The sequence below is a fragment of the Neoarius graeffei genome, chromosome 4 (assembly GCF_027579695.1).
Source record: "Neoarius graeffei isolate fNeoGra1 chromosome 4, fNeoGra1.pri, whole genome shotgun sequence".
NCBI lineage: Eukaryota > Metazoa > Chordata > Actinopteri > Siluriformes > Ariidae > Neoarius > Neoarius graeffei.
The window spans coordinates 64120810-64146460 of record NC_083572.1 but is presented as its reverse complement, the minus strand read 5'-3'; the positions used below and the strand labels follow the sequence as shown (position 1 = coordinate 64146460).

At 44.5% G+C, this 25651-nt stretch overlaps 1 protein-coding gene across 1 annotated transcript; it reads left to right on the top strand.

Moving 5' to 3' along the window:
- The first annotated feature begins 352 nt into the window (after positions 1-352).
- On the top strand, positions 353-25196 carry LOC132884441 (activin receptor type-1B-like). Its single transcript, XM_060918283.1, has 3 exons — positions 353-479; positions 2588-2833; positions 23562-25196. Exons 1-3 carry the CDS (start codon positions 416-418, stop codon positions 23747-23749), a joined length of 498 nt encoding a protein of 165 aa, XP_060774266.1. The 5' UTR covers positions 353-415; the 3' UTR covers positions 23750-25196.
- The last annotated feature ends 455 nt before the right edge of the window (positions 25197-25651 follow it).

Below are 25651 nucleotides of genomic sequence, written 5' to 3'. Positions count from 1 at the left end.
TAACATTAACAGAGAGGCCGTTGTCCTTGCACCACTGTGACAGTGCTCTGACCTCCTCCTCCCTGTATGCTATCTCATGGTTGTTTGGAATCAGGCCTATGACCGTTGTGTCATCAGAAAATTTGATGATGTTGGAGTTGTATTTAAACCACACAGTCACAAGGAGCAGAGGAGATGGCTCAGCACACATCCTTGTTGAGCCCCTGTATTGATAATTAGTGGAGAGGAGCAGTTCTCACCACCTGCTGTCAGCCAATCAGAAAACTGGAGATCTATTCATTTGTTTATCATCAAGGCGTTTCCAGTAAAACATTCCTAATGAATGTCTTTTAGTATTTGTTGACACATGCCTCGGAGCTTCAGTATCAAGGGTGACTTCACTATTTTAAATGCGTAACACAAAAGGATTCTGATCATGGATAAAACCCGAATCCTGATTGTGTGTTTTGCTGTTTTGGGATTTGGTGGAGCATGTGATGGTGAGTAAATGATCGTTTACGTCGGTGATATTTGGATTCCATATTTATTTATTCAGTCGCAGTGAATTTAGCATTAACTACAGCAGCATGGAGTACATTTTCACTAAAAAAAAAAGAAAAAGATTTTGAAAATGCAGGGTGGTGAATGTTCGAGCCTCAGGGTTAACAGGGGCCTTTCTGTGTGGAGTTTGCATGTTTTCCCTGTTCCTGCAGGTTTCCTCCCTGCAACACTCTTGTGGTATGTGGGAAAATGAGGAACCAGGAGACAGGCTTGTGACAACTTGGGGGAGTTTGTTATTTTAATTTGAGCTTTTTTGGCTATCTTTAATGCTTCACACACACACACACACACACACACACACACACACACACACACACACACACACACACACACACACACAGTGCTGATTCTCTGTTTGCTCACTGGCTTCTCTGCAAGCACATAAAACAACACACGTTAGTAGATTGCTGGTGATTAGACACGGGAAAAACTCATCACACGTTACCTGTTGGTTCTGTCTGACTCCTTTCTGCCCACAGCTGACACTCGACCATGCCACAGTCCAAAAATATGCAGATTAGGCCAACTGGCTACTCTAATTTGCCCATAGGTGTGAGTGTCAATAGTGTTATTGAGGAGCTGGAGCCAATCCCAGTTGACTTTGGGTGAGAAGTGGGGTACAACCTGGGCAGGTCACCAATCTATCGCAGGGCTACATGGATGGAATTTGCAAATGCAGATTATGAGGCTCAGACAGAAAGTTGGATTTGTGTCACTTAAACCTGTTAATGTAAATGTAACCTTTGGAATGGAACTTAACTTTTCTGTCTCTCAGATATTTCCTATTTAATTAGCCCAAACTGAATCACCAATAATCAGGGAAATGAGCCAAGTACCATCAATGTTTAATCTCATCTCATTATCTCTAGCCGCTTTATCCTTCTACAGGGTCGCAGGCAAGCTGGAGCCTATCCCAGCTGACTACGGGCGAAAGGCGGGGTACACCCTGGACAAGTCGCCAGGTCATCACAGGGCTGACACATAGACACAGACAACCATTCACACTCTCATTCACACCTACGGTCAATTTAGAGTCACCAGTTAACCTAACCTGCATGTCTTTGGACTGTGGGGGAAACCGGAGCACCCGGAGGAAACCCACGTGGACACTGGGAGAACATGCAAACTCCGCACAGAAAGGCCCTCGCCGGCCATGGGGCTCGAACCCGGACCTTCTTGCTGTGAGGCGACAGCGCTAACCACTACACCACCGTGCCGCCCCCCAATGTTTAATATACAATGTATTTTTATTTTGTGCTTTTTCTAAGAACCATAACGCAGGCATTCTAGATTTGGCACTAGAGTTTGCAGTCTGGCCAGGGAACATAATGGCACTGTCTGGACCCGTGGTTTGACTCTGTTCTTATTCAGTCAAAACATGCTCATGTACTGGCACTTTGAGCCACGTCTTCCTGTTAAATCTGCCTTTGTTCTGTATCATTTTGCTCCTGAGAACATTTACACACGCAACCATAAATCTCACGCCCTTTTCCAGAAATCTATTGGCCTTTTTCCCACTGATCCAGTTTCATATGTTTTTTTTTTTTGGTTTGGGGGTTACCTATGCAAAATTGTTACTAACAGAAGCTAAGAGGAAAATGGGATACACATACAGTGTTAAACATCATACAGATAAACAGAGAATTAGAAAAAAATAGAAAGAGTATAATTTGATTTGTTGATGTCTAGAGCCACGATGTGCTGTTTCATTTTATGGCACAAATGCAGCAAAAAACAAACTCATATACTTTTGTATTAACAACATCTTGACAATGTTATCATTTTATCAGCTTGGTGTAGATTTTATTGTTCTTGACACTTGTATAAATCGTTTGATTAACTCACAAGAAAGGAGCCCAACTACCATTAGCTCCTGTTGGCTTGGTTGTTGTTTTTGAATGGGCAGTGGATAAAAAAAATGCCCTAAATGTCCTGTGCTGGATAAAAACAATATGAAAAGTCTGTACTCTCTGTTCCGTGAGGAGATTGTGAGAAGCACTATAGGTTTCATAAGTCCATGCCTCTCTTGTTCTCTCTCTCTCTCTAGGTCTGTTGTGTAACTGCACCACGTCTCAGTGTGAAAAGAATGGCTACCGCTGTGAGACGACGGGGGCCTGCATGGCTTCAACCTCCCTTATTGATGGCCAGGAGCAGCACATTAAAATCTGTATTGATAAAGAGAAGCTGGTTCCTCCTGGACAACCCTTCTTCTGTCTGAGCGCCGAGGGGCTGCTCAACATCCACTGCTGCTATACGGACTACTGTAACAGTCTCGACCTCAAGGTGCACTCGGGTAAGTGTCCTACACATTACGTAGGGTTCTGGTTTTTACCATCTCCTATCCTTAAATCCATCATCATCTGTGAAACAAGGTCATTCCTGTTATCACTTACATTATAACAGCTATAAAAATGCTCTCGTTGTTAATAAGTTAATAAAAGTTACAGCTTGATCTCTGATTGTTACAAAGCACTACCACAGGAAAGTTCTTCCAAAAATGCTAAATAGGCATCTCCTCAGAGAGAATGTAACCATATCATTGGTTGTACACTTTAAATCTGTTTATGGTGAATTTCCTCCATGCAAATTAGCTGTTACTATAGAAATTATGGCAGATTACAATGACCACATTAATGATGTAAACCTTCCAGCCTAGGGGCGGCATGGTGGTGTAGTGGTTAGCGCTGTCGCCTCACAGCAAGAAGGTCCGGGTTCGAGCCCCGTGGCCGGCGAGGGCCTTTCTGTGTGGAGTTTGCATGTTCTCCCCGTGTCCGCGTGGGTTTCCTCCGGGTGCTCCGGTTTCCCCCACAGTCCAAAGACATGCAGGTTAGGTTAACTGGTGACTCTAAATTGACCGTAGGTGTGAATGGTTGTCTGTGTCTATGTGTCAGCCCTGTGATGACCTGGCGACTTGTCCAGGGTGTACCCCGCCTTTCTCCCGTAGTCAGCTGGGATAGGCTCCAGCTTGCCCACGACCCTGTAGAACAGGATAAAGCGGCTAGAGATAATGAGAATGAGACCTTCCATCCTGAACTATTGTTGGCTGGCTGGAATTTTTCATCTCATCTCATTATCTCTAGCCGCTTTATCCTTCTACAGGGTCGCAGGCAAGCTGGAGCCTATCCCAGCTGACTACAGGCGAAAGGCGGGGTACACCCTGGACAAGTCGCCAGGTCATCACAGGGCTGACACATAGACACAGACAACCATTCACACTCACATTCACACCTACGGTCAATTTAGAGTCACCAGTTAACCTAACCTGCATGCCTTTGGACTGTGGGGGAAACCGGAGCACCCGGAGGAAACCCACGCGGACACGGGGAGAACATGCAAACTCCACACAGAAAGGCCCTCGCCAGCCCCGGGGCTCGAACCCAGGACCTTCTTGCTGTGAGGCGACAGTGCTAACCACTACACCACCGTGCCGCCCCAGCTGGAATTTTTATTATTATTATTATCACAGCATGGTTGAATTCATACAAATCTGTTTGGTCAGAAGGTCTGCGTTATTTTTGTATAACTACACAGCTTGGACAGGCGTTCTGGCTGCACCATGAACAATTAGCTTATATTAATGTTCTTTTTCTAATACATTATTGTTTCTATTGTAACAGCTCATACACAGGGACTTGTATGGCGGATGCTCCACATTATTTAAGACTAATAGTGAAGGGATTAAAAAAAACCCCACTTGTTTAACAAATAAATGAGTTAAAATATCTGGGGTCAACTGCATAAAGTAATGGAAAGTGCAGAAGAGAAGTGAAGAAGAGAGTGCAAGCAGGTTGGAATGGATGGATGAGAGTGTCAGGAGTGATTTGTGACAGAAGGTTGCCAGCAAGAGTGAAAGGGAAAGTGTACAAGACAGTAGGAAGTCCAGCGATGCTGTATGGTTTGGAGATAGTGACACTGATAAAAAGACAGGAGGCTGAACTGGAGGTAGCAGAGCTGAAGATGCTGAGATTTTTTGTTAGGAGTGACAAAGTTGGACAGGATTAGAAATGAGTATATTAGAGGGACAGCACATGTAGGACGGCTTGGAGACAAATAGAATAGAATAGAATAGAATAGAATAGAATAGAATGCCTTTATTGTCACTATACACATGTACAATGAGATTAAAGCATCTCCAATAACAGTGCAAACAGCGTGTAGAGAGGGAGAGAGAGAGGAACGGAGGGAAGGGGAAGGGAAAAAGGGGGGGGGTGTAAGGTGCACAGTCTGAGGTGTATGTGTTGTGTTACACATTATGGAGTGAGGTATTGCACATATAAATTATTGCACAGAGACAGTCACATTGTAAATTATTGCACGAGAGAGTCACATTATAAGATAAAATATTACACATTTGAATTATTGCAAGGTAAGGTAAGGTGCACAGTCCTGAGGTGTATGTGTTGTGTGTAAGGTGCACAGTCCTGAGGTGCATGTGCTGTGTGTAAGGTGCACAGTCCTGAGGTGCATGTGTTATGTGTAAGGTGCACAGTCCTGAGGTGCATGTGCTGTGTGTAAGGTGCACAGTCCTGAGGTGCATGTGTTATGTGTAAGGTGCACAGTCCTGAGGTGCAGGTGTTGTGTGTAAGGTGCACAGTCCTGAGGTGTATGTGTTGTGTGTAAGGTGCACAGTCCTGAGGTGCATGTGCTGTGTGTAAGGTGCACAGTCCTGAGGTGCATGTGTTATGTGTAAGGTGCACAGTCCTGAGGTGTATGTGCTGTGTGTAAGGTGCACAGTCCTGAGGTGCATGTGTTATGTGTAAGGTGCACAGTCCTGAGGTGTGTGTTGTGTGTAAGGTGCACAGTCCTGAGGTGTATGTGTTGTGTGTAAGGTGCACAGTCCTGAGGTGCATGTGCTGTGTGTAAGGTGCACAGTCCTGAGGTGTATGTGTTATGTGTAAGGTGCACAGTCCTGAGGTGTATGTGTTGTGTGTAAGGTGCACAGTCCTGAGGTGTACGTGCTGTGTGTAAGGTGCACAGTCCTGAGGTGTATGTGTTGTGTGTAAGGTGCACAGTCCTGAGGTGTATGTGTTGTGTGTAAGGTGCACAGTCCTGAGGTGTATGTGCTGTGTGTAAGGTGCACAGTCCTGAGGTGTACGTGCTGTGTGTAAGGTGCACAGTCCTGAGGTGTATGTGTTATGTGTAAGGTGCACAGTCCTGAGGTGCATGTGCTGTGTGTAAGGTGCACAGTCCTGAGGTGCATGTGCTGTGTGTAAGGTGCACAGACCTGAGGTGTATGTGCTGTGTGTAAGGTGCACAGTCCTGAGGTGTATGTGCTGTGTGTAAGGTGCACAGTCCTGAGGTGCATGTGCTGTGTGTAAGGTGCACAGTCCTGAGGTGTATGTGCTGTGTGTAAGGTGCACAGTCCTGAGGTGTATGTGCTGTGTGTAAGGTGCACAGTCCTGAGGTGCATGTGCTGTGTGTAAGGTGCACAGTCCTGAGGTGTATGTGTTATGTGTAAGGTGCACAGTCCTGAGGTGCATGTGCTGTGTGTAAGGTGCACAGTCCTGAGGTGTATGTGTTATGTGTAAGGTGCACAGTCCTGAGGTGCAAGTGCTGTGTGTAAGGTGCACAGTCCTGAGGTGCATGTGTTATGTGTAAGGTGCACAGTCCTGAGGTGTACGTGCTGTGTGTAAGGTGCACAGTCCTGAGGTGTATGTGTTATGTGTAAGGTGCACAGTCCTGAGGTGCATGTGCTGTGTGTAAGGTGCACAGTCCTGAGGTGCATGTGTTATGTGTAAGGTGCACAGTCCTGAGGTGCATGTGCTGTGTGTAAGGTGCACAGTCCTGAGGTGTATTCTGCTGTGTGTAAGGTGCACAGTCCTGAGGTGTATGTGTTGTGTGTAAGGTGCACAGTCCTGAGGTGCATGTGTTGTGTGTAAGGTGCACAGTCCTGAGGTGTATGTGTTGTGTGTAAGGTGCACAGTCCTGAGGTGTATGTGCTGTGTGTAAGGTGCACAGTCCTGAGGTGTATGTGTTGTGTGTAAGGTGCACAGTCCTGAGGTGTATGTGCTGTGTGTAAGGTGCACAGTCCTGAGGTGCATGTGTTGTGTGTAAGGTGCACAGTCCTGAGGTGTATGTGTTGTGTGTAAGGTGCACAGTCCTGAGGTGTATGTGCTGTGTGTAAGGTGCACAGTCCTGAGGTGCATGTGTTGTGTGTAAGGTGCACAGCCCTGAGGTGTATGTGTTGTGTGTAAGGTGCACAGTCCTGAGGTGTATGTGCTGTGTGTAAGGTGCACAGTCCTGAGGTGCAGGTGTTGTGTGTAAGGTGCACAGTCCTGAGGTGCATGTGTTGTGTGTAAGGTGCACAGTCCTGAGGTGTATGTGTTGTGTGTAAGGTGCACAGTCCTGAGGTGTATGTGCTGTGTGTAAGGTGCACAGTCCTGAGGTGTATGTGTTGTGTGTAAGGTGCACAGTCCTGAGGTGCAGGTGTTGTGTGTAAGGTGCACAGTCCTGAGGTGTATGTGTTGTGTGTAAGGTGCACAGTCCTGAGGTGCATGTGTTGTGCGTAAGGTACACAGTCCTGAGGTGTATGTGTTGTGTGTAAGGTGCACAGTCCTGAGGTGTATGTGCTGTGTGTAAGGTGCACAGTCCTGAGGTGTATGTGCTGTGTGTAAGGTGCACAGTCCTGAGGTGTATGTGCTGTGTGTAAGGCAGCTGGGCCATAGAAGGTTCACGCTGCACGCTGCATGCTGCACGCTACACGCTACACGCGTGTAAAGAAAAGTGGACAAACGTAGCATGACTTGCTCTGGGCCATAGAACGGCGTTCACGTTGCACGCTGCACGCTGCACACTTCACGCGTGAAGCGAGAAATGAACATGCACACTTTTTTCTAGGCGTGAAGATGGAAATTCCAGTCAATGCATGCATGACCCCAAGGTCACCGCCGCGCCAGCCAATCAGAACGGGTCTAGGGAGATAAAATGGACGACTATCTTGAAAAGTTGAAGTTTAATGGCCCAGGGTCCGGTTCTTCACGTGAACGTGTAGCGTGTAGCGTGCAGCATGCAGCATGCAGCGTGCAGCATGCAGCGTGCAGTGTGAACCTTCTATGGCCCAGCTGCCTAAGGTGCACAGTCCTGAGGTGTATGTGTTGAGTGTAAGGTGCACAGTCCTGAGGTGCAGGTGTTGTGTGTAAGGTGCACAGTCCTGAGGTGTATGTGTTGTGTGTAAGGTGCACAGTCCTGAGGTGCATGTGTTGTGTGTAAGGTGCACAGTCCTGAGGTGTATGTGTTGTGTGTAAGGTGCACAGTCCTGAGGTGTATGTGTTGTGTGTAAGGTGCACAGTCCTGAGGTGCATGTGTTGTGTGTAAGGTGCACAGTCCTGAGGTGCATGTGTTGTGTGTAAGGTGCACAGTCCTGAGGTGTATGTGTTGTGTGTAAGGTGCACAGTCCTGAGGTGTATGTGCTGTGTGTAAGGTGCACAGTCCTGAGGTGCATGTGTTGTGTGTAAGGTGCACAGTCCTGAGGTGTATGTGTTGTGTGTAAGGTGCACAGTCCTGAGGTGTATGTGCTGTGTGTAAGGTGCACAGTCCTGAGGTGTATGTGCTGTGTGTAAGGTGCACAGTCCTGAGGTGTATGTGCTGTGTGTAAGGTGCACAGTCCTGAGGTGTATGTGTTGCATTTCACATTTTGGAGTGTGGTATTGCACATTATAAAAGTATTGTATAGAGAGTCACCTTATAAAGTACTGCATATTTATAAATTAGTAAAATAGTAAATAGTAAAATAAAATAGACTATAAAGTCAGAGCATATCTGAGTTCAGGGCGGTTATGGCTTTTGGAAAGAAGCTGTAAGAAAGTAAGAGAGGTGAGATTGAGATGGTTTGGACATGGACAGAAGAGAGATCCTGGGCATTTTTCTTTCTTTCTTTCTTTCTTTTGGTTTATTTGATAGGGACAGATACAATATACATAGACAAAACAGTACACATATACCGTAAGAGAACAGCCTATCCCATGCTTGTATCGTAGTGTTTATAGCAAATGCTAATTTTCAACACTTGTCCCTAGGAGGGCTTTTAAAATGAGGGAAAAAAAATTCTGATAACAATAATCCATTATAAAATTTTAAAAAAGACTATATATGACTACATGATTGTTGTTGAATTAACCAAGATTTTGTAATTTTTTTTTTTAAATTAGTGAAGCTTGATAGAAGAGAGCAACTGGACTTGCTTGAAAAGTCTTGAAGACGTTTCGCCTCTCGTCCGAAAGGCATCCTCAGTTCTGTCTGTCTAATAGGGAGTATCAAGTATTTATCCTCTCATGGATCATCATAGAATCCGAATCAGAATGCTGATGGCTGCATTGTAGGTGGCTGATAGATGTCATAGATCCTCTCATGGATTCTATGATGATCCATGAGAGGATAAATACTTGATACTCCCTATTAGACAGAACTGAGGATGCCTTTCGGACGAGAGGCGAAACGTCTTCAAGACTTTTCAAGCAAGTCCAGTTGCTCTCTTCTACCAACCACAGATTACTATGTATCTGGATGACTGAGTATCTTCACAGATATGTTTCTACGCACTTTGGGATGAGTTCCCTTCGACTGGTGCGGGAGTATGAGAGGACTTCCAGAAAACTGGCAGACATCTTAGCCAGAGAGGATCGTTCATTTTTGTCAACCTGGAATGACCATCACTGAACAGAGGTGGGTGTCTATGACATCTATCAGCCACCTACAATGCAGCCATCAGCATTCTGATTCGGATTCTATGATGATCCATGAGAGGATAAATACTTGATACTCCCTATTAGACAGACAGAACTGAGGATGCCTTTCGGACGAGAGGCGAAACGTCTTCAAGACTTTTCAAGCAAGTCCAGTTGCTCTCTTCTACCAACCACAGTTTACTATGTACCTGGATGACTGAGTATCTTCACAGATAGTGAAGCTTGAAAGTGATTTCAAATAATCAGGTAGAGAATTCCAAAGTTTTGGACCTTTGACTGAAAAGGCTGACTGAGCAAAGGATGTTTTGCAGAATGGAATTCTACAGTTGCCGCTTGACACTGCTCTAATGGATCTGTTCTATGATCTTATTATGAGTCTAGCAAGGGGCAAAGGAGCAAGATTGTTTAGACATTTAAAAACTAATTTTACAGAATGAAAAACAATAAAATTAGCAAAACTAAGGATCTTGTGCTTGTTTAAAATTTTGCAATGATGGTACCTTATCTGTTTTTTGTCCAAAACTTTTAAGGCTTGATTATAAAGACTCTCTATTGCTTTAATGGTTGTTTGATTTGCTTGGGACCAAGTAGTAGCACCATATGACATGTGTGAAAGTAACATAGAGTTCAGGAAGAGTAGAGCACAATTAAAGGTCAGACAGTTTCTGATCAGCTTAAAACAACCTAAATTAGCTTTAACAGTTTTACAGATTTTTTTAATGTGTGTAAAATATGTGTAAGTAAAACGAATTCTGGCTACTAATTCGTTAGCAAGCTCTACAGGTTGTCCGATCAGAACAATGATGAGGAAGAAGTATTTCCAAGCAAAGGTCTTCTTTATTTATCTTTACACCCACAACACACATGAATAAATTCTTCTTTATATCAAAATAAACATTGTCTCTGTGCATGTATGTGTGGTTCAGTAGATGCACGCACACAAAACTATGAAACATCTGTGAAAGACTGCAGATATGATCCAACTGCTGTTACCACCTTGACCTTGCCTTCTGCTACTAACAAATGCAAAAGGGGGCCTAAAAGGGTCCTAAAGTCTAAAGGGTGGCCAATTAACTGCCTGACTAAAATAGGAAACTGAATAATTGGCATAACATAAAAGGATATCAGATGGGCTTTTGTACAGCCGCCCCCAAATCTGCTGTGCAGATTTGCTTCTGGAAGGCCATCTATCCTGGGTCTTCTGGGAGTGCAAGAAGTCGGATGAGTCTTGCCACCGGTCGCAAGTAGGTCCGGTCCTTCACCAATACTTCGGCTGTCCTTACTCTCCCATCTGAACCAGGATGAACTGTCTTAACTGTACCGACAAGCCAGAGGGCCCTTGGGGCTTGAGGATCCACAATCATCACCACTGTGCCAACAGTCAGATCTTCCTTTTCCTTTTGCCACTTCTGACGAATCTGTTGACTTGGTAGGTAATGACGGATATACCTGGCCCAGAACTGATCAGCCAGTACTGTGTCTCCATCTCTTGCGGCTTAGCAACTCTGATTCTGGGTAGATCACCTGGGGTAGAGAAGCATCAGTCCTCCCCATCAGAAGAGAATTTGGAGTCACAGAGTCAGGATCTGAGATATCCGAGGACACATAACCCAAAGGTTTGGAATTGAGTATTCCTTCAATCTCTACCAGGACTGTCCGTAGTACCTCTTCCGGGACAGTTTGTGCTCCAAGAACTGTAGCCAGTGCTGCCTTGATAGACCGTATCTGCCTCTCCCAGGAGCCACCAAAGTGCGGTGCACTAGGTGGGTTATAACAGAAGTCAATCTGCTGGGCAGCAAGCTTCTCTTTCAAGGCAGGTTGGAGGGCCTGAAATGCCTCCTTCAGTTCAGCATCACCACCTCTGAAGTTTGTCCCTCTGTCACATAAGATCTCGTGTGGCTTACCTCTTCTGGACACAAAACAACGTAGTGACATAAGGAACGAATCAGAGTCTATGCTTGACAGGAGATCTATATAAACGGCCTTGGTGGTAAGACACTTGTACAAGATGCCCCAGCGCTTGTCATTACGCCTTCCCATTCGGATCTGGAAAGGGCCAAAGCAATCTATTCCAGTTGAATGAAAGGCGGGCTTGTAAAGCCTTAGGCTGGAGGGAGGCAAATCGGCCATCTGTGGAATGTCTGGTGCGCCACGCCACTTACGGCATTCAGGGCATTTGTACTGGAACTTACGGATTGCTTGTCTACCTCTCAGGATCCAAAAGCGTCGCCTAACTTCAGCGAAGACTCGCTCTGGCCCAGGATGTTGCAGCTCCTCATCATACCGTTGGATGATCAGCCTTGTGATATTATGAGTGGGGTCGAGGACAACTGGATGTTGAGTGTCTTGACTTATATCATCACATCTACGTAGGCGGCCTCCAACGCGTATTAACCAGGTGCTGGAATCAAATTCAGGGGCCAGTGTAGCTAATCTACTGGTTGACGCTACTGGTTTTCCAGATTGAAGTTGAATCAGATCATCTTCAAAGCACTCTGCCTGGGCTTGGCGAAGAATATCCAGCTCAGCATTCCTGAAGTCGTCGGCTGACAAGCTGCTGGAATCTGAAGCCGCCCCTTGTGCTAAACGGGCTACAGCCTCCAGAAATTCCTGAAATGTACTGTATTGACTCACATCAATCTGCAGTGAACCACTATGGACTGCTGTGACTCCACAAAAGGCTTGCTTCCGCAGCTCCTCTGGAATGTTCGGTATACACTCAGGTGGTCGCTCAGGCCAGGAGGTCTCCGGTTGCCAGAGGAAAGCTGGGCCTTGAAGCCATAGACTGTCATCAGTCAGCTGAGACAGGGTCTTTCCCCTTGTGATGTAATCCACAGGATTTCTTTGTGAGTCTACATAGCGCCATGTCCCTGAGTCGGTTAGCTCCTGAATTTCGGCGATCCGAGTTCCCACGAAAACTTTGAACTTGCAGGATTCTGATTGCAGCCAGGTAAGTACTGTCATAGAATCTGTCCAGTAGATGTAATGGTGGGCATTCAGAGTTAACTCTCTCTTCAGAACTGATGCCAGTTGGGCACCTGTTAAAGCAGCAGACAGCTCCAGCCTTGGGATTGACAATTGCCGTTTGGGGGCCACTCTTGAGCGGGCAGCAACAAAGGCAACTTGAGCGCATCCACTGGTGTCTTCTGTGCGAAGATATGCTACCGAGCCATATGCCTTTTCAGAAGCATCGCAAAATATATGGACACTATATCTGCAGGTGTTGATGTCCAGCTCAGGGGTGGTGTAGCACCTTGGCACAGTAAGACGCAATAGCTGGGGAAGTTCCTCTACCCAGGAATGCCATTCTTGTAAAAGATCAGAAGGTAGGTTGGGATCATTCCATTCGCGCTTCCGATCCCAGAGCTTCTGCACTATGACCTTGGCTCTGGTGGTAAAAGGCACAATGAATCCGAGTGGATCGTACTGCCTGGCAAGAATGCTATAGATACTGCGCATTGTAGGCTGTGCATCAAGCTCAAGCTGCCCATGCTTAAAGCCTAAGGTGTCTGATTGGCAGTGCCAAATCAAGCCGAGGGTGCTTTCTTCTGGGTTGCTTACATTCTGGGTGAGCCAGAGTTCAGCACTTTCAGACCTACTCTCTGACAGCAAATGGCTGATGATACTTGGGCAGTTACTGCTCCATTGTCTCAGGTCAAATCCACCTTCGGCCAGGAGATGGCGCAGTTTATCGACAAGATCTCTAGCCTCATGAGCTGACTGCAGACTCTGTAGACAATTGTCTACATAAAAACACTGTTCCACTGATGTGCGCAGTTTGTCTCCATCTTCAGTGTGGTCCACCACATGCTTTTGAAGAGCAAAAGTGGCACAGCAAGGGCTTGAGGTTGTTCCAAATGGCAGAACTTGCCACTGGTAAACATCTGGGGGGTCATTCCTTCGCATTTCTCTCCACAGGAACCTCAACAGTGGCTGGTCCTCTGGGAGGAGGCGGACTTGGTGAAACATGCCCTTTATATCAGAACTGATTGCAAAGGCATGTTCTCGGAAGCGGAGGAGAACCCCAAGCAGAGTGGCACCCAGCACAGGTCCAGGGAGAAGATAATCGTTCAAGCTAATGCCTCTATGAACAAAGGAGCAGTTAAAGAGGATTCTGTTCTTCCCATTATGGTGGACCATATGATGGGGGATATACCACCCAAGACTGTTGGTTACTTCCTCTAGTGGGATTTTGCTCACATAGCCTGCCTCGACTAGCTTGCTGATCTCTTGGTTGTAGGTGGCAGCCTTGTCCGGATCAGCAGCAAGCCTCTTCTCTGTACCACGCAGGTGGGCCATCACAGCTTCCTTTGGAGCAACCAACGGAGGTAGATCAGTTTTCCACAACAGTGGTGTGGCGTATCGCAAAACTCCGTCTACCTCCACTCTGATGGTCTTCTCCTCGAGGATTTGGATGGTCTTTACATCCTGTCTTGAGCGCGTCATGAATTTCTCACTACGATAGGGCAAAGTATCCAATTGCCACAGCTTCTCGACGTGTTGTAGTAACTCAGAGTTGCTCAAGGTGATGGATGTTAAAAGGCATTGCTGAGTGGTGAGGCTATGCTTCACGAGCTTAGAAGGCCCCTGGAGTGACCATCCCAGCTGGGTCTTAATGGCAGCAGGCCCTCCCGGCGGACCAAGACGCACAGGCTCCGTTGGTATGATGAGATGTGGATGGTCTGATCCTATAAGGAGTAAGGGCTGCGCACAGTCAATAGGCTGTAGAGGCACATTCTTCAAGTGCTGATATGACTTCTTGAGTGCAGCAATTGGGTAAGTATGGGATGTCAAACCAAGCTCTTTAGCTGTAAATGCCCTTTGAATGAGGAACATCTTCCCAGGTTGGTGAGCAGGTGACACTGAAAATGACACTGTGGCTCCCTTGATGACGTGCATCTCTTGGCGTACTGTACGTAAAGACAGTTCTTCAGACGTACCTTGAAGACCAAGTTGCTGTGCTGCCTCATCCAGCAAAATGGTACGCTCAGAGCCGTCATCTAGCAGTGCATATGTGTCTAATGAGTTGTCACCATTCCTCAAGATGACTCGGCTAATCTTCAGTAGCACCTTACTACTACCAGCAGGTCTGTCCACATAGAGGGTTTGAGCAGTAGAGCTAGTTGGTTTGGAATTCTCCATTGACCCAATCGTGTTCTTCACAGAAGTAGTCGTCTTACTATTACTCCCCGCATTCACTTCATGAAGGATCTCTAGATGCCGCTTGTCACATTTCTTACACTTAGCCTTAAGAGTACACTCTGCACTTAAGTGTTCACGCCCGCACTTCCAGCACCTCTGATTGCACCTGATCCACTTCTCAATTTGTTCCTTAGTAAGGATTTGGAAGTTTGCACACTGGTTCAGATAGTGCTTTGTGGTGTTACAAAAAGGACAGAATTTCTTTGGCTTTTCCCTAGGCTGGTCTGAACTACCCAACTGTGGTTCAGACAGGGAACTGTCCTGCTCTGTGCTGTGAAGAACGGTCGTGGACTTAAGCTGTGACTTGCGGTCTTTGCGTTGCTCCTTGGGGCCCTGACATTCCTTACTAGGCTCAACAGTTGGCTGTGAAGTATCCACTTGAATCATCACTTCATATTCCAGCCATTTCGCCAGGTCAAGTAGAGTGGGAATGGGAGTCCTCTTGGGATCCACAAACCTCCTGAAGTTCGCTCTTAAATCATAAGGCAACTTCCCTAAGATACAGGAAACATGAGATCCACATCATAGCTCTGTATCCCCAGCATAGCCAAGCTGGTCTAACATGCCTACTAATGCTCGCACTTTGAGCGCAAATCGCTTGAATGCCTTGGTGTCGCCCATCTTGACATTTGGCTCCTCCATTAGCTTTGAGATATGCTGAAGTGCAAGTTGATGTGGTTGCCCATATAACTCAGTCAGAGCGTCCATTGTATCAGAGTAAGGGTAACGGCTATTACTGTAAGAATCAGCAACTAGCAACGCGTCCTCCGTGATCCGTTAAAATGTTAAATTTGAATTGCTCCGTTGCGTCTGGGGGAAGGAGGTTGTCTAGAGCAACTTTGAGCCTGTTGAACTCACGTGGATCTTCATGCTGGAAGTCAGGGATCTTTGCCTTTGGACCTCGATAGAAAAACTCTGTCTCTACAGGACGCGGTGGTGAGGAGCATCGAGATGAGCGAGAGCTCGGATGCTGAGGTGAGTAGGATGGTTCAATATATCGAGAACCATAATGCCAACCTGGGTCATAGCCCCTCTCAGAGTTATATCTATACTGCCTGGTATAGCCCTCAGCAGGTGGGCTACGATGATAATGCACATAGAATGATCTACGGAAACATTGTGACATACCCCAGGTTGAATCATGACGGGAACCTGTAGGTGAGTAATGGCTACGGCGAGGAGGTGACTGAGGATAGCAGCTTTTTCGGCTTGAGTGGTCTCTAGTTGATGGCCCATGATGGCGTAGTAACCCATCAAAACCACTAGTGAGCTCATCAATATCCTCTCCTTTTAGTGCATGCTGTTGGTTGCTCTCAGTGGCTGCCAATTCAGCTACAGGTTGTGGAGGACGTGGATCCTGATGATATCTTTGAAGCGTCTCCCCTTCCTGTGACAGCGGCGAGCTTGATCTAGAGCGTGAAGCTCGATGCCTTGGGAGTGAGTGATATTCATGTCTCATGCACCGAGACCTCTGTTGCTCCTCCATCTCCTCTATATAGCGTCTCAGCCTAGCATTCTCTTCAGCGAGTTGATATGCATGCCTCCTCAGCTCTGGAGTATGTGCACTCTCAGCTTGAGGTGCTTCTTGTGTTGTGGGTGACTGATGGGTGTCACCTTCTGCTTGCTTCAACATTGGTTAGCTATAGAACTTGCTGTATCCGGCTCGAAGGACCATGTAAAATATGTGTAAGTAAAACGAATTCTGGCTACTAATCCGTTAGCAAGCTCTACAGGTTGTCCGATCAGAACAATGATGAGGAAGAAGTATTTCCAAGCAAAGGTCTTCTTTATTTATCTTTACACCCACAACACACATGAATAAATTCTTCTTTATATCAAAATAAACATTGTCTCTGTGCATGTATGTGTGGTTCAGTAGATGCACGCACACAAAACTATGAAACATCTGTGAAAGACTGCAGATATGATCCAACTGCTGTTACCACCTTGACCTTGCCTTCTGCTACTGACAAATGCAAAAGGGGGCCTAAAAGGGTCCTAAAGTCTAAAGGGTGGCCAATTAACTGCCTGACTAAAATAGGAAACTGAATAATTGGCATAACATAAAAGGATATCAGATGGGCTTTTGTACAATGTGAGTTTTAAAATTTAGCTGACTGTCTAGAATTATTCCCAGGTATTTAACCTCTGGTACTTGTTCAATAAATTCATCTTTAAAATATACATTCAAAGATTTGGTTATAGCTTTTTTCTTAATTGAAAAGCTAATTGAATTGGTCTTTTTAGTGTTTAGTGTTAGACAGGAAGATTCAAGCCATGTTGATACTTTAGTTAAATTTGTATTTAGCTTGTCTGATACAGAGTCATGGGTGTTACCAGATGCATACACCACTGTATCATCAGCATACATTTGAAGGCCTATATCTGGACATATGTCTGGCAGGTCGTTGATGTACAGGCTAAAGAGTACAGGGCCTAAAACAGTCCCTTGTGGGATTCCTGTATCCATTTTGCAGGATAAAGATCTTATGTTATTAATTGTGACACACTGTTCGCGGCCCTTCAAATAAGACTCGAACCAAGACAATGTCCGTTTAGACAAACTGAATTTTGAAAGTTTGGAGATCAAAATGTCGTGATTCACTGTATCAAATGCTTTTTTCAAATCAAGAAAAACAGCCCCAACTATATACCCTTTATCAAGTGATTGTTTGATATTTTCAGATAATAAGCAAATAGCTGTTTCTGTAGAGTGTTTGTGTCTAAAACCAAACTGTAAAGGGTGTAAAAAATTATTTACTTCCAGGTGATGTAGGAGTTGCTCTAGGACAACCTTCTCTAGAACTTTAGACAGGACTGGAAGAAGGCTGATTGGTCTGTAATTACTGATCGTTTCAGAATTTCCAGATTTAAAAAGTGGTGTATATTGGAAAAAGAATGCTGGAGATGGAGTTGCCAGGTAGAAGGAAAAGAGGAAGACCAAAGATGAGATTTATGGATGTGGTGAAGAAGGACATGAGGACAGTTGGTGTGACAGAAAAAGAATCAGAGGACAAGAGGGGATGGAGGGACATTATCCACTGTGGTGACTCCTAATGGGAACAGCTGGAAGAAGAAGAAGAAGAAGAAGAAGAAGTTAACAAAGAAATGTATATGATCATTGTAGGAGACATTTATTTCAAATTTAGGTCTAGGTCAAGGTCTTTTTATTTGTCATTTCAACCACATACAGTTGGTACAGTACACAGTTAAAATGAAACTATGTTTCTCCAGGACCATGATGCTATATTAAACCTCACAGGACTACAAGTCTACATATAACAACATAAAGTGCAAGAGTGCAACGAGTGCAACACTGCAGACAGCAAATGACACAATAGAATAGAATAGAATAGAATAGAATAGAATAGAATAGAAGTCTTTATTGTCCACATTGTGGAAATTCATCTTTGGCCCCACAAAACATAAAAACATATAATACATATACACAAGACTTCACAGCAGTACAACAGACACACAAGAGCTTCTCACCCCATGGGCTTACAGACCCCAAGATCAAGTGGCCCAATATAAATAACATTATAAATAGAAACACTATAATAAATACATGTGTTATTTTGTGCTTATGTGCTGAGGTGTTTTTTTTTAAATGTTCCCACACTGTACTCCTCACAGGAGCATAGTGTGGGGGTTGCTTTTTTCTCCTCCTCTCTCCTCATGTTACTCTGTATTTTTTCTTTTCATCCCTGTCTTCCTGTCCTGTCTACTCCCCCTCTGTCAATTGTATGTATGTGTATATGTAAGGACGGGTTGATGGCCAATTTCGCTGGTACTTGTGACTAGTGACAATAAAGGGTTCATTCATTCATTCATTCATTCATTCATTCATTCATAAGTCCCAGCAGTGTCATTGTACAAGGGGAAGTTGGCACCTAGTTATTTATTTAGTAAAATAATGGAAGATGGTATAAAAGATTTCTTACAAATGTTTCTTGTTGTTGAGGGTACCCTGTATCGTCTTCCTGATGGGAGTTTTTCAAATTCATGGTGAAATGGATGTGAGGAGTCTTGAACTATTTGCAAAGCTTTCCTCTTTGTCTGAGTTATGTATAGTTCCACAAGCTGCCTCTGGGGGTCCCGTATGATCTTACTGGCTGTGTTAATTATTTTTGTGAGCTTGGTTTTGCTCCTAGCCCCAAGATTCCCGTACCAGCATGTGATATTGTACATGATAACACTCTCCAACAGACTAATATAGACCATCCTCAGAATTCCTTTGCTTGCGTCAAAACTATTGAGTTTCCTAATAAGAAACAATCTTTGGCTTGCCTTTTTAAACATGTAATCTGTATGTTCTTTAAAACTAAAGTTACCATCCAGGATAGTTCCTAAGTATTTAAAACTGCTCACAATCTCAACATGTTGGCCCCCAATAGTGACTGGCTGACATGAAGGTTGCCCTCCCCTAGCGCTGACAACAAGTTCTTTGGTCTTGTCAGAGTTTAGGAGCAGAGCACTCTCCCCACACCATGCCACAAGGCGGTCAATATGCTCAAAGTAGGCCCTCTCTAGCAGTGGCGATCCTAGAGTGATTTACTCCCCGGGCAAAACCCCCTGCTGGCGTTGCCATATGGACCTGATATTTTACTGATCGTTGCCCATTTGGACGCGATATATTTTTAAATAACATCTCGCTGCCGTTGTCATGTGGATGTAGCCTAAAGAAGCCAGATCCCTCTGCTTAGACAGTGACATCAATATTTCTGGACATACCTTTTATATAAAGCAACCTAGGCTTACATTATTGTAACCCCTAAACGCTCATAAATAACCATTAAAAAACAATGAGGGCTTCAATGAATGTCCATGCAGAACAAACAAAATGACGAAAGAATAAATTAAATGAACGTCTGTGCAAAGTAGTTTTCCCACAATATTATCATTAATATCGCACAACAACATTATAAACTATATACAAAACAATTTGAACTATTAGGCAAACAGATAAAACTTGAATAAATAAAAGGCAAATGCTGTTTAGCCTACTTCTTGTCCTTGGGCAAAAAAGAACGACAGAAAGAACGGCTCCCCCAGCTCAAGACTAGGTTCTCATCGTTCATGCCTAGGAGCCGTTCAAAAGAATCGGTTCATTCGCGAACGTCACAACACTAACAGCTTTACATGGTCGTTTAAGCATTTCTCGTCGTGTGTTGTACGTCGCGGACACGGCCCGTTATAAATTTGCTGTTACCAGAATGGCAATGATCAAGTCGTAATGTATTACTTAAGACTCTGTGTAATGTCATAGTAGTGCAGTACTATGGTAGTAAAGTCTTTTTGATGACTAGTACAACGTTCTGCTGGCGGGATTGTGCATATTATGGGGCTACGACAAGTTAGGTACACACACACACACTGATGACGTCACCTGCGCAACTTTGGTATTGGGCTTCCCCATCCAAAATGTTCACCCCCACCCCCCACCTGTCTTGTTTTTTTTTTTTTCGGGGGTTTTTTTTGGGGGGAACTTTTTTTTGGGGGGACCGTTTTTTTTTTTTTTTCGCGCCCGCGCTCGTGCCGCCCCCTCCGCGATGCCGCCCCGGGCTGCTGCCCGGTCGGCCCGCCCCCAGGACCGCCCCTGCTCTCTAGCTCTCCATTTCCTCTGACCATTAGACCAATTATTCCCATGTCATCAGCATATTTAAACAGGCTGAAATTACTGTTGCAAATCTGCATTTCATTTATGTACATGGAAAACAAAACAGGAGACAAGACGCAGCCCTGAGGCACCCCTGTATTCAAAATAACCTCATCAGATATGTTACCCTGTACAAACACTCGTTGAGGACAGTCAGTTAAAAAATCCTTAATCCATAACAGAAACTGGCCATTAGTATCAAGTTTTAGCAATCGATTTAATAAAATATCGGTCCTAACAGTGTTAAAACCTCATCTCATTATCTCTAGCTGCTTTATCCTGTTCTACAGGGTCGCAGGCAAGCTGGAGCCTATCCCAGATGACTACGGGCGAAAGGCGGGGTACACCCTGGACAAGTCGGCAGGTCATCACAGGGCGACACATAGACACAGACAACCATTCACACTCACATTCACACCTACGGTCAATTTAGAGTCACCAGTTAACCTAACCTGCATGTCTTTGGACTGTGGGGGAAACCGGAGCACCCGGAGGAAACCCACGCAGACACGGGGAGAACATGCAAACTCCGCACAGAAAGGCCCTCGCCGGCCACGGGGCTCGAACCTGGACCTTCTTGCTGTGAGGCGACAGCGCTAACCACTACACCACCGTGCCGCCCCATGTTAAAACGTAAACAAACAATAAACGACACAAACAATATAAAGTGCAGACACAGGTGCAGAGTTGAGTGTGCATATTGAGGTAGTATATGAAAGGAAATAAATAAATGTAAACTTTGTGTGCACGAGAGACATTGTAAACATTGTAAGGCAATAGTGCATTATTGTCCATTGTGCAAAGATTGCAGTGTGAGTGGTACTGTATGTTCAACAGTCCGTGAGAATCAGTCCAGTCCCTCAGAGTTGAGGAGTCTGATGGCATGTGGGAAGAAACTGTTGAAGAATCTGGCTGTGAAGGCCCGAATGCTTCGGTACCTTTTTCCAGACAGCAGGAGGGTGAAGAGATTGTGTGAGGGGTGTGTGGGGTCGGCCACAATGCTGGTGGCTTTCCGGATGCAGCGTGTGGTATAAATGTCTGTGATAGAGGAAGGAGAGACTCCGATGATCTTCTCAGCTGTCCTCACTATACGCTGTAGGAAGGATTTATGGAAGGATTCTCAGGTGTCAGCACTTTATAACAGTCATGGTGCTTGGCAAAGTTTTCCAGCACAGAAAAGTCTTCAGAACAGAGGAGTTTATACTTTCGCTTTCCAGTTTCTTGGTAAAATGACAAGCTGTGGTTTTAGAGAGAGAGAGAGAGAGAGAGAGAGAGAGGCAGGTGAGGAAACAAAAGTTTGTCACTGTTATAGTGTAAGTGATAAGAGGAACTAACACTTGTGGACATTCCACAACATTGCATCTAACATTCTCATCTCATCTCATTATCTCTAGCCGCTTTATCCTGTTCTACAGGGTCGCAGGCAAGCTGGAGCCTATCCCAGCTGACTACGGGCGAAAGGTGGGGTACACCCTGGACAAGTCGCCAGGTCATCACAGGGCTGACACATAGACACAGACAACCATTCACACTCACATTCACACCTACGCTCAATTTAGAGTCACCAGTTAACCTAACCTGCATGTCTTTGGACTGTGGGGGAAACCGGAGCACCCGGAGGAAACCCACGCGGACACGGGGAGAACATGCAAACTCCGCACAGAAAGGCCCTCGCCAGCCACGGGGCTCGAACCCGGACCTTCTTGCTGTGAGGCGACAGCGCTAACCACTACACCACCGTGCCGCCCTGCATCTAATAAACTACATTAATTTATGGTATAGAGGACTTTCACTAACATCACAGATTTTTGTTTTGCACGCAGCATCCGCCATATTGTACAAAGAAACAGCTGCAACAGTTAATAATGAAAATTGAGATGACTGCAATCAGTACAAAATCTCTGAAATGATTAAAAATGTACATAATACCAGCAGATCATGCTACATCAAAAAGCTGAAACATGCAGGCATCACACATCCATACAATTTACCCACAAATGTATTTATTTATTATTTATTCTGCACACTGCTCTCTCTCTCTCTCTCTCTCTCTCTCTCACTCCCTCTCTCTGTCTCTCTCTCTCTGTGTGCACGCATACTTGTTCACCGCTTCAGATGGATTAAATACAGAGGCTGAATTTTGTTGTGTTTGAGTTTACATGTGACAAAAATAAAAAACAAAGGCTTCTTAATTTACCGACAAATGTATTTATTCCACTTGAAAAGTGTTCAGCAAACCAGCTACCGGATTTGGGACACTATGACATCCTGAACTATTTAGTATTTGGGACTTCTAAATACACCGGAGATGCTAAAGGTAGACAAAAGTACAGATGCCTACCAATATTTCGAGGCAGGTTTCATGCTGGAATGTGATGGGAAATTCCAGATAAAGAAAAATACTTTATTAAGACAAAGGTAAGCTCAAGTATGGACTTCTAATAGTAATAAACAAGCCAGGGCCTAGATCTAGCATATTTTATGGTGTTTAGCCTCGTTTTCATTACCAGTACATAACAAACATGCTGCTAGTCTCGCCAAGCATTGGGTCTAATAAAATATATCTGGTCCAAAGCCTACATCCAGATAAACATTTTAACGTCGCAGAGCTTTCACAGTAACCTGATATAAAATGTTCTCCACACACATGGGAATGTTTTATCATCCAGTCTTCCTGTTTAACTGCAGCTCGCCATTCTTCTCGTCTTTCTGGGTTTGACAGGAAGCAGTGAAAAGTTAAACCAGGCTTATCTCCACGTCTGTTATTACATCCAAAAGCACTACAGGTCTCTTGGATTGTTCTTTTAGACGTAGATTCTACAAGTTTATCTGTAGATGTTTACTGAATTTGGCTTACAATCACTTGTGTACCAGTCATACTTGTGCCAGTTGCTGTCAGACACAAAGCTTGCCCGGCAATATGACCACATAAACAAATCCGCAGTTGCGATGATGATGTCCTCTATAAGTTGAATGGTACACTCCAGACTGCTGTTATTCTTTACCTATTACACGGGTTCATTTGAATACTTGATTCTAATTGGTCAATTACAGCATTCTATGGTCTGTTATTTCTGTATAACAGACCGTTACTATGGACCATATCATTAGCAGAAGCGATAAAATTATTTTTAAATCAATATTTGTGTCAAATTATTTATTTTTTTTAGGAATTAGCTATGTAATAGGTGGGATAATGCACAGTAAGCCAGTCATTATTGCAAAATAAACCCCTTCAGGGTGATTAAAGATCCCACTGCTTTGCATCAGGGTCCTGCATCACATTATCAGGGTTTATTTCATAATAATGACCAACTTGCTGGATATTATTCTTTACTTAATCAACACCTCCAGCCCAGTCTGAATAGAGAATTAAACAGTGCTGTGGTATAAATATTGATACTACATTAGTATTAAGATTTGAGTGATGTGTGAGGTGGAGTGATGATGATTATTATGCCATGTCTCTGTTTTAGTGACCGTACAGCCTGACTTGGCAGAGCAGATGGATGGCTGGGGACCAGTGGAGCTGGCTGCTGTGGTTGCAGGTTCTGTGTTTGCATTGTGTGTGTTGGTGCTGCTGGGCCTCTTCCTTTTCCAACGCCACTGGAGAGCCAATGCCCATAGACAGAGGCTGGAGGCGGAGGACTCCAATTTTTTATAAAAAAAAATCTCAAATTACTTAGACAAGGTTATCATACCTTGACATGTTTAAACAGTAAATGCATTAATACCTGTTTACCAAGGGCATAGCTAAATATACAAAAATATATATTAATAATATCACTGCGGTATTTTCTGGTGAACACTATACATTCTGTTTTGTGGGAAAGGCTTTGCTTCCTTATCAAATAACAGTTGGTTTAGGCTAAATGCTGACACTGTTTTAATGAAAAATGGAAAAGAAAATCACTTGTTGTTCAGGAATCCGAATTGGCGGTTGTCCATAAGAGGAGCAATTTGACCAACGAAAGCTAAGTGTTCACTAAAAGAGCTTTTAAAAGGCAACATACTCTATATCGATCAGTGCATTTCAATCACTGATCTCGGCGTTAAATATCTGGAGAGCTAATTGGCTCGTCAGGGTGAAGCCATCTGGCCGCCATATTACCACGCACATCCGATCGGTACGGTCATATCTCTGCCTAGGAAGCTACACAAAACTGGACATATTGTTCATTTAATTGTTGAGAAAAAACACAAACTGGATGTGTTATTTATAAACATGTGTCTATGTGTGCATTTGTGTGCGTATGTATGTCAGTGTGTGAACGGTTGATTTTTGTGGGGGTGTTTGTGTTTTAATTATAATGTACAGTATTCAATACATTTTATTATCATGGGTACATTCAGGAAGATTAGTGCAGATTTTATTATTATCCATCCATTATCCATGACCGCATATCCTGTACAGGGTTGCAGGCAAGCTGGAGCCTATCCCAGCTGACTACGGGCGAAAGGCGGGGTACACCCTGGACAAGTCACCAGGTCATCACAGGACTGACACATAGACACAGACAACCATTCACACTCACATTCACACCTACGGTCAATTTAGAGCCAACAATTAGCCTAACCTGCATGCCTTTGGAATGTGGGGGAAACTGGAGCACCCGGAGGAAACCCACGCGGACACGGGGAGAACATGCAAACTCCACACAGAAAGGCCCTCGCCGGCCACGGGGCTTGAACCCGGACCTTCTTGCTGTGAGGCGACAGCGCTAACCACTACACCACTGTGCCGCCCTATTATTATTATTATTATTATTATTATTATTATTAATAATTTATTTAACCAAATAGAAAATACATAGACAATGCATGCATAACAGAGAAGAAAACAAAGTGTACATAACAACATGACAGAACCATTCTGGTTTCCAGAGAGATGGAGACAGCATGTGGGTCAAGGTCCACAAGAGTAAAGTCATTTCCTGTTGCCCGGAGGCATGTGAACCCTCATGTACTGTTCCAGATCAGCTATATATAAAAAAAATAAATAAACAAATGCACAGAATGAAAAATGAAATGAACCTAATGGATGGAGCAGAGATTTACATGTAGCTATTCCAAATGAACTATTTAGAAACAGACTGATACCAATCTGTAGCTATACTTACAAATTATGTATAATCAATCAATCAATCATCTAATAATAATAAAATTAAACAAGTCTTAAATTGATTACAATTTACTGCATAATGATAAGAAAACAATAAATTATTCGAATACTCCATTTATTAGAAAATATTTCCATCCATCCATCCATTATCTGTAGCCGCTTATCCTGTACAGGGTCGCAGACAAGCTGGAGCCTATCCCAGCTGACTACGGGTGAAAGGCGGGGCACACCCTGGATAAGTCGCCAGGTCATCACAGGGCTGACACATAGACACAGACAACCATTCACACTCACATTCACACCTACGGTCAATTTAGAGTCACCAGTTAACCTAACCTGCATGTCTTTGGACTGTGGGGGAAACCGGAGCACCCGGAGGAAACCCACGCGGACACGGGGAGAACATGCAAACTCCATACAGAAAGGCCCTTGCCGGCCGCTGGG

Excerpts from the sequence above, each read along its gene's own strand:
- LOC132884441 (XM_060918283.1), top strand. The coding sequence starts at position 416 with ATGGATAAAACCCGAATCCTGATTGTGTGTTTTGCTGTTTTGGGATTT. Across the intron at positions 480-2,587 it reads ATTTGGTGGAGCATGTGATG|GTCTGTTGTGTAACTGCACC; the intron begins GTGAGTAAATGA and ends CTCTCTCTCTAG. Across the intron at positions 2,834-23,561 it reads CGACCTCAAGGTGCACTCGG|TGACCGTACAGCCTGACTTG; the intron begins GTAAGTGTCCTA and ends TCTCTGTTTTAG.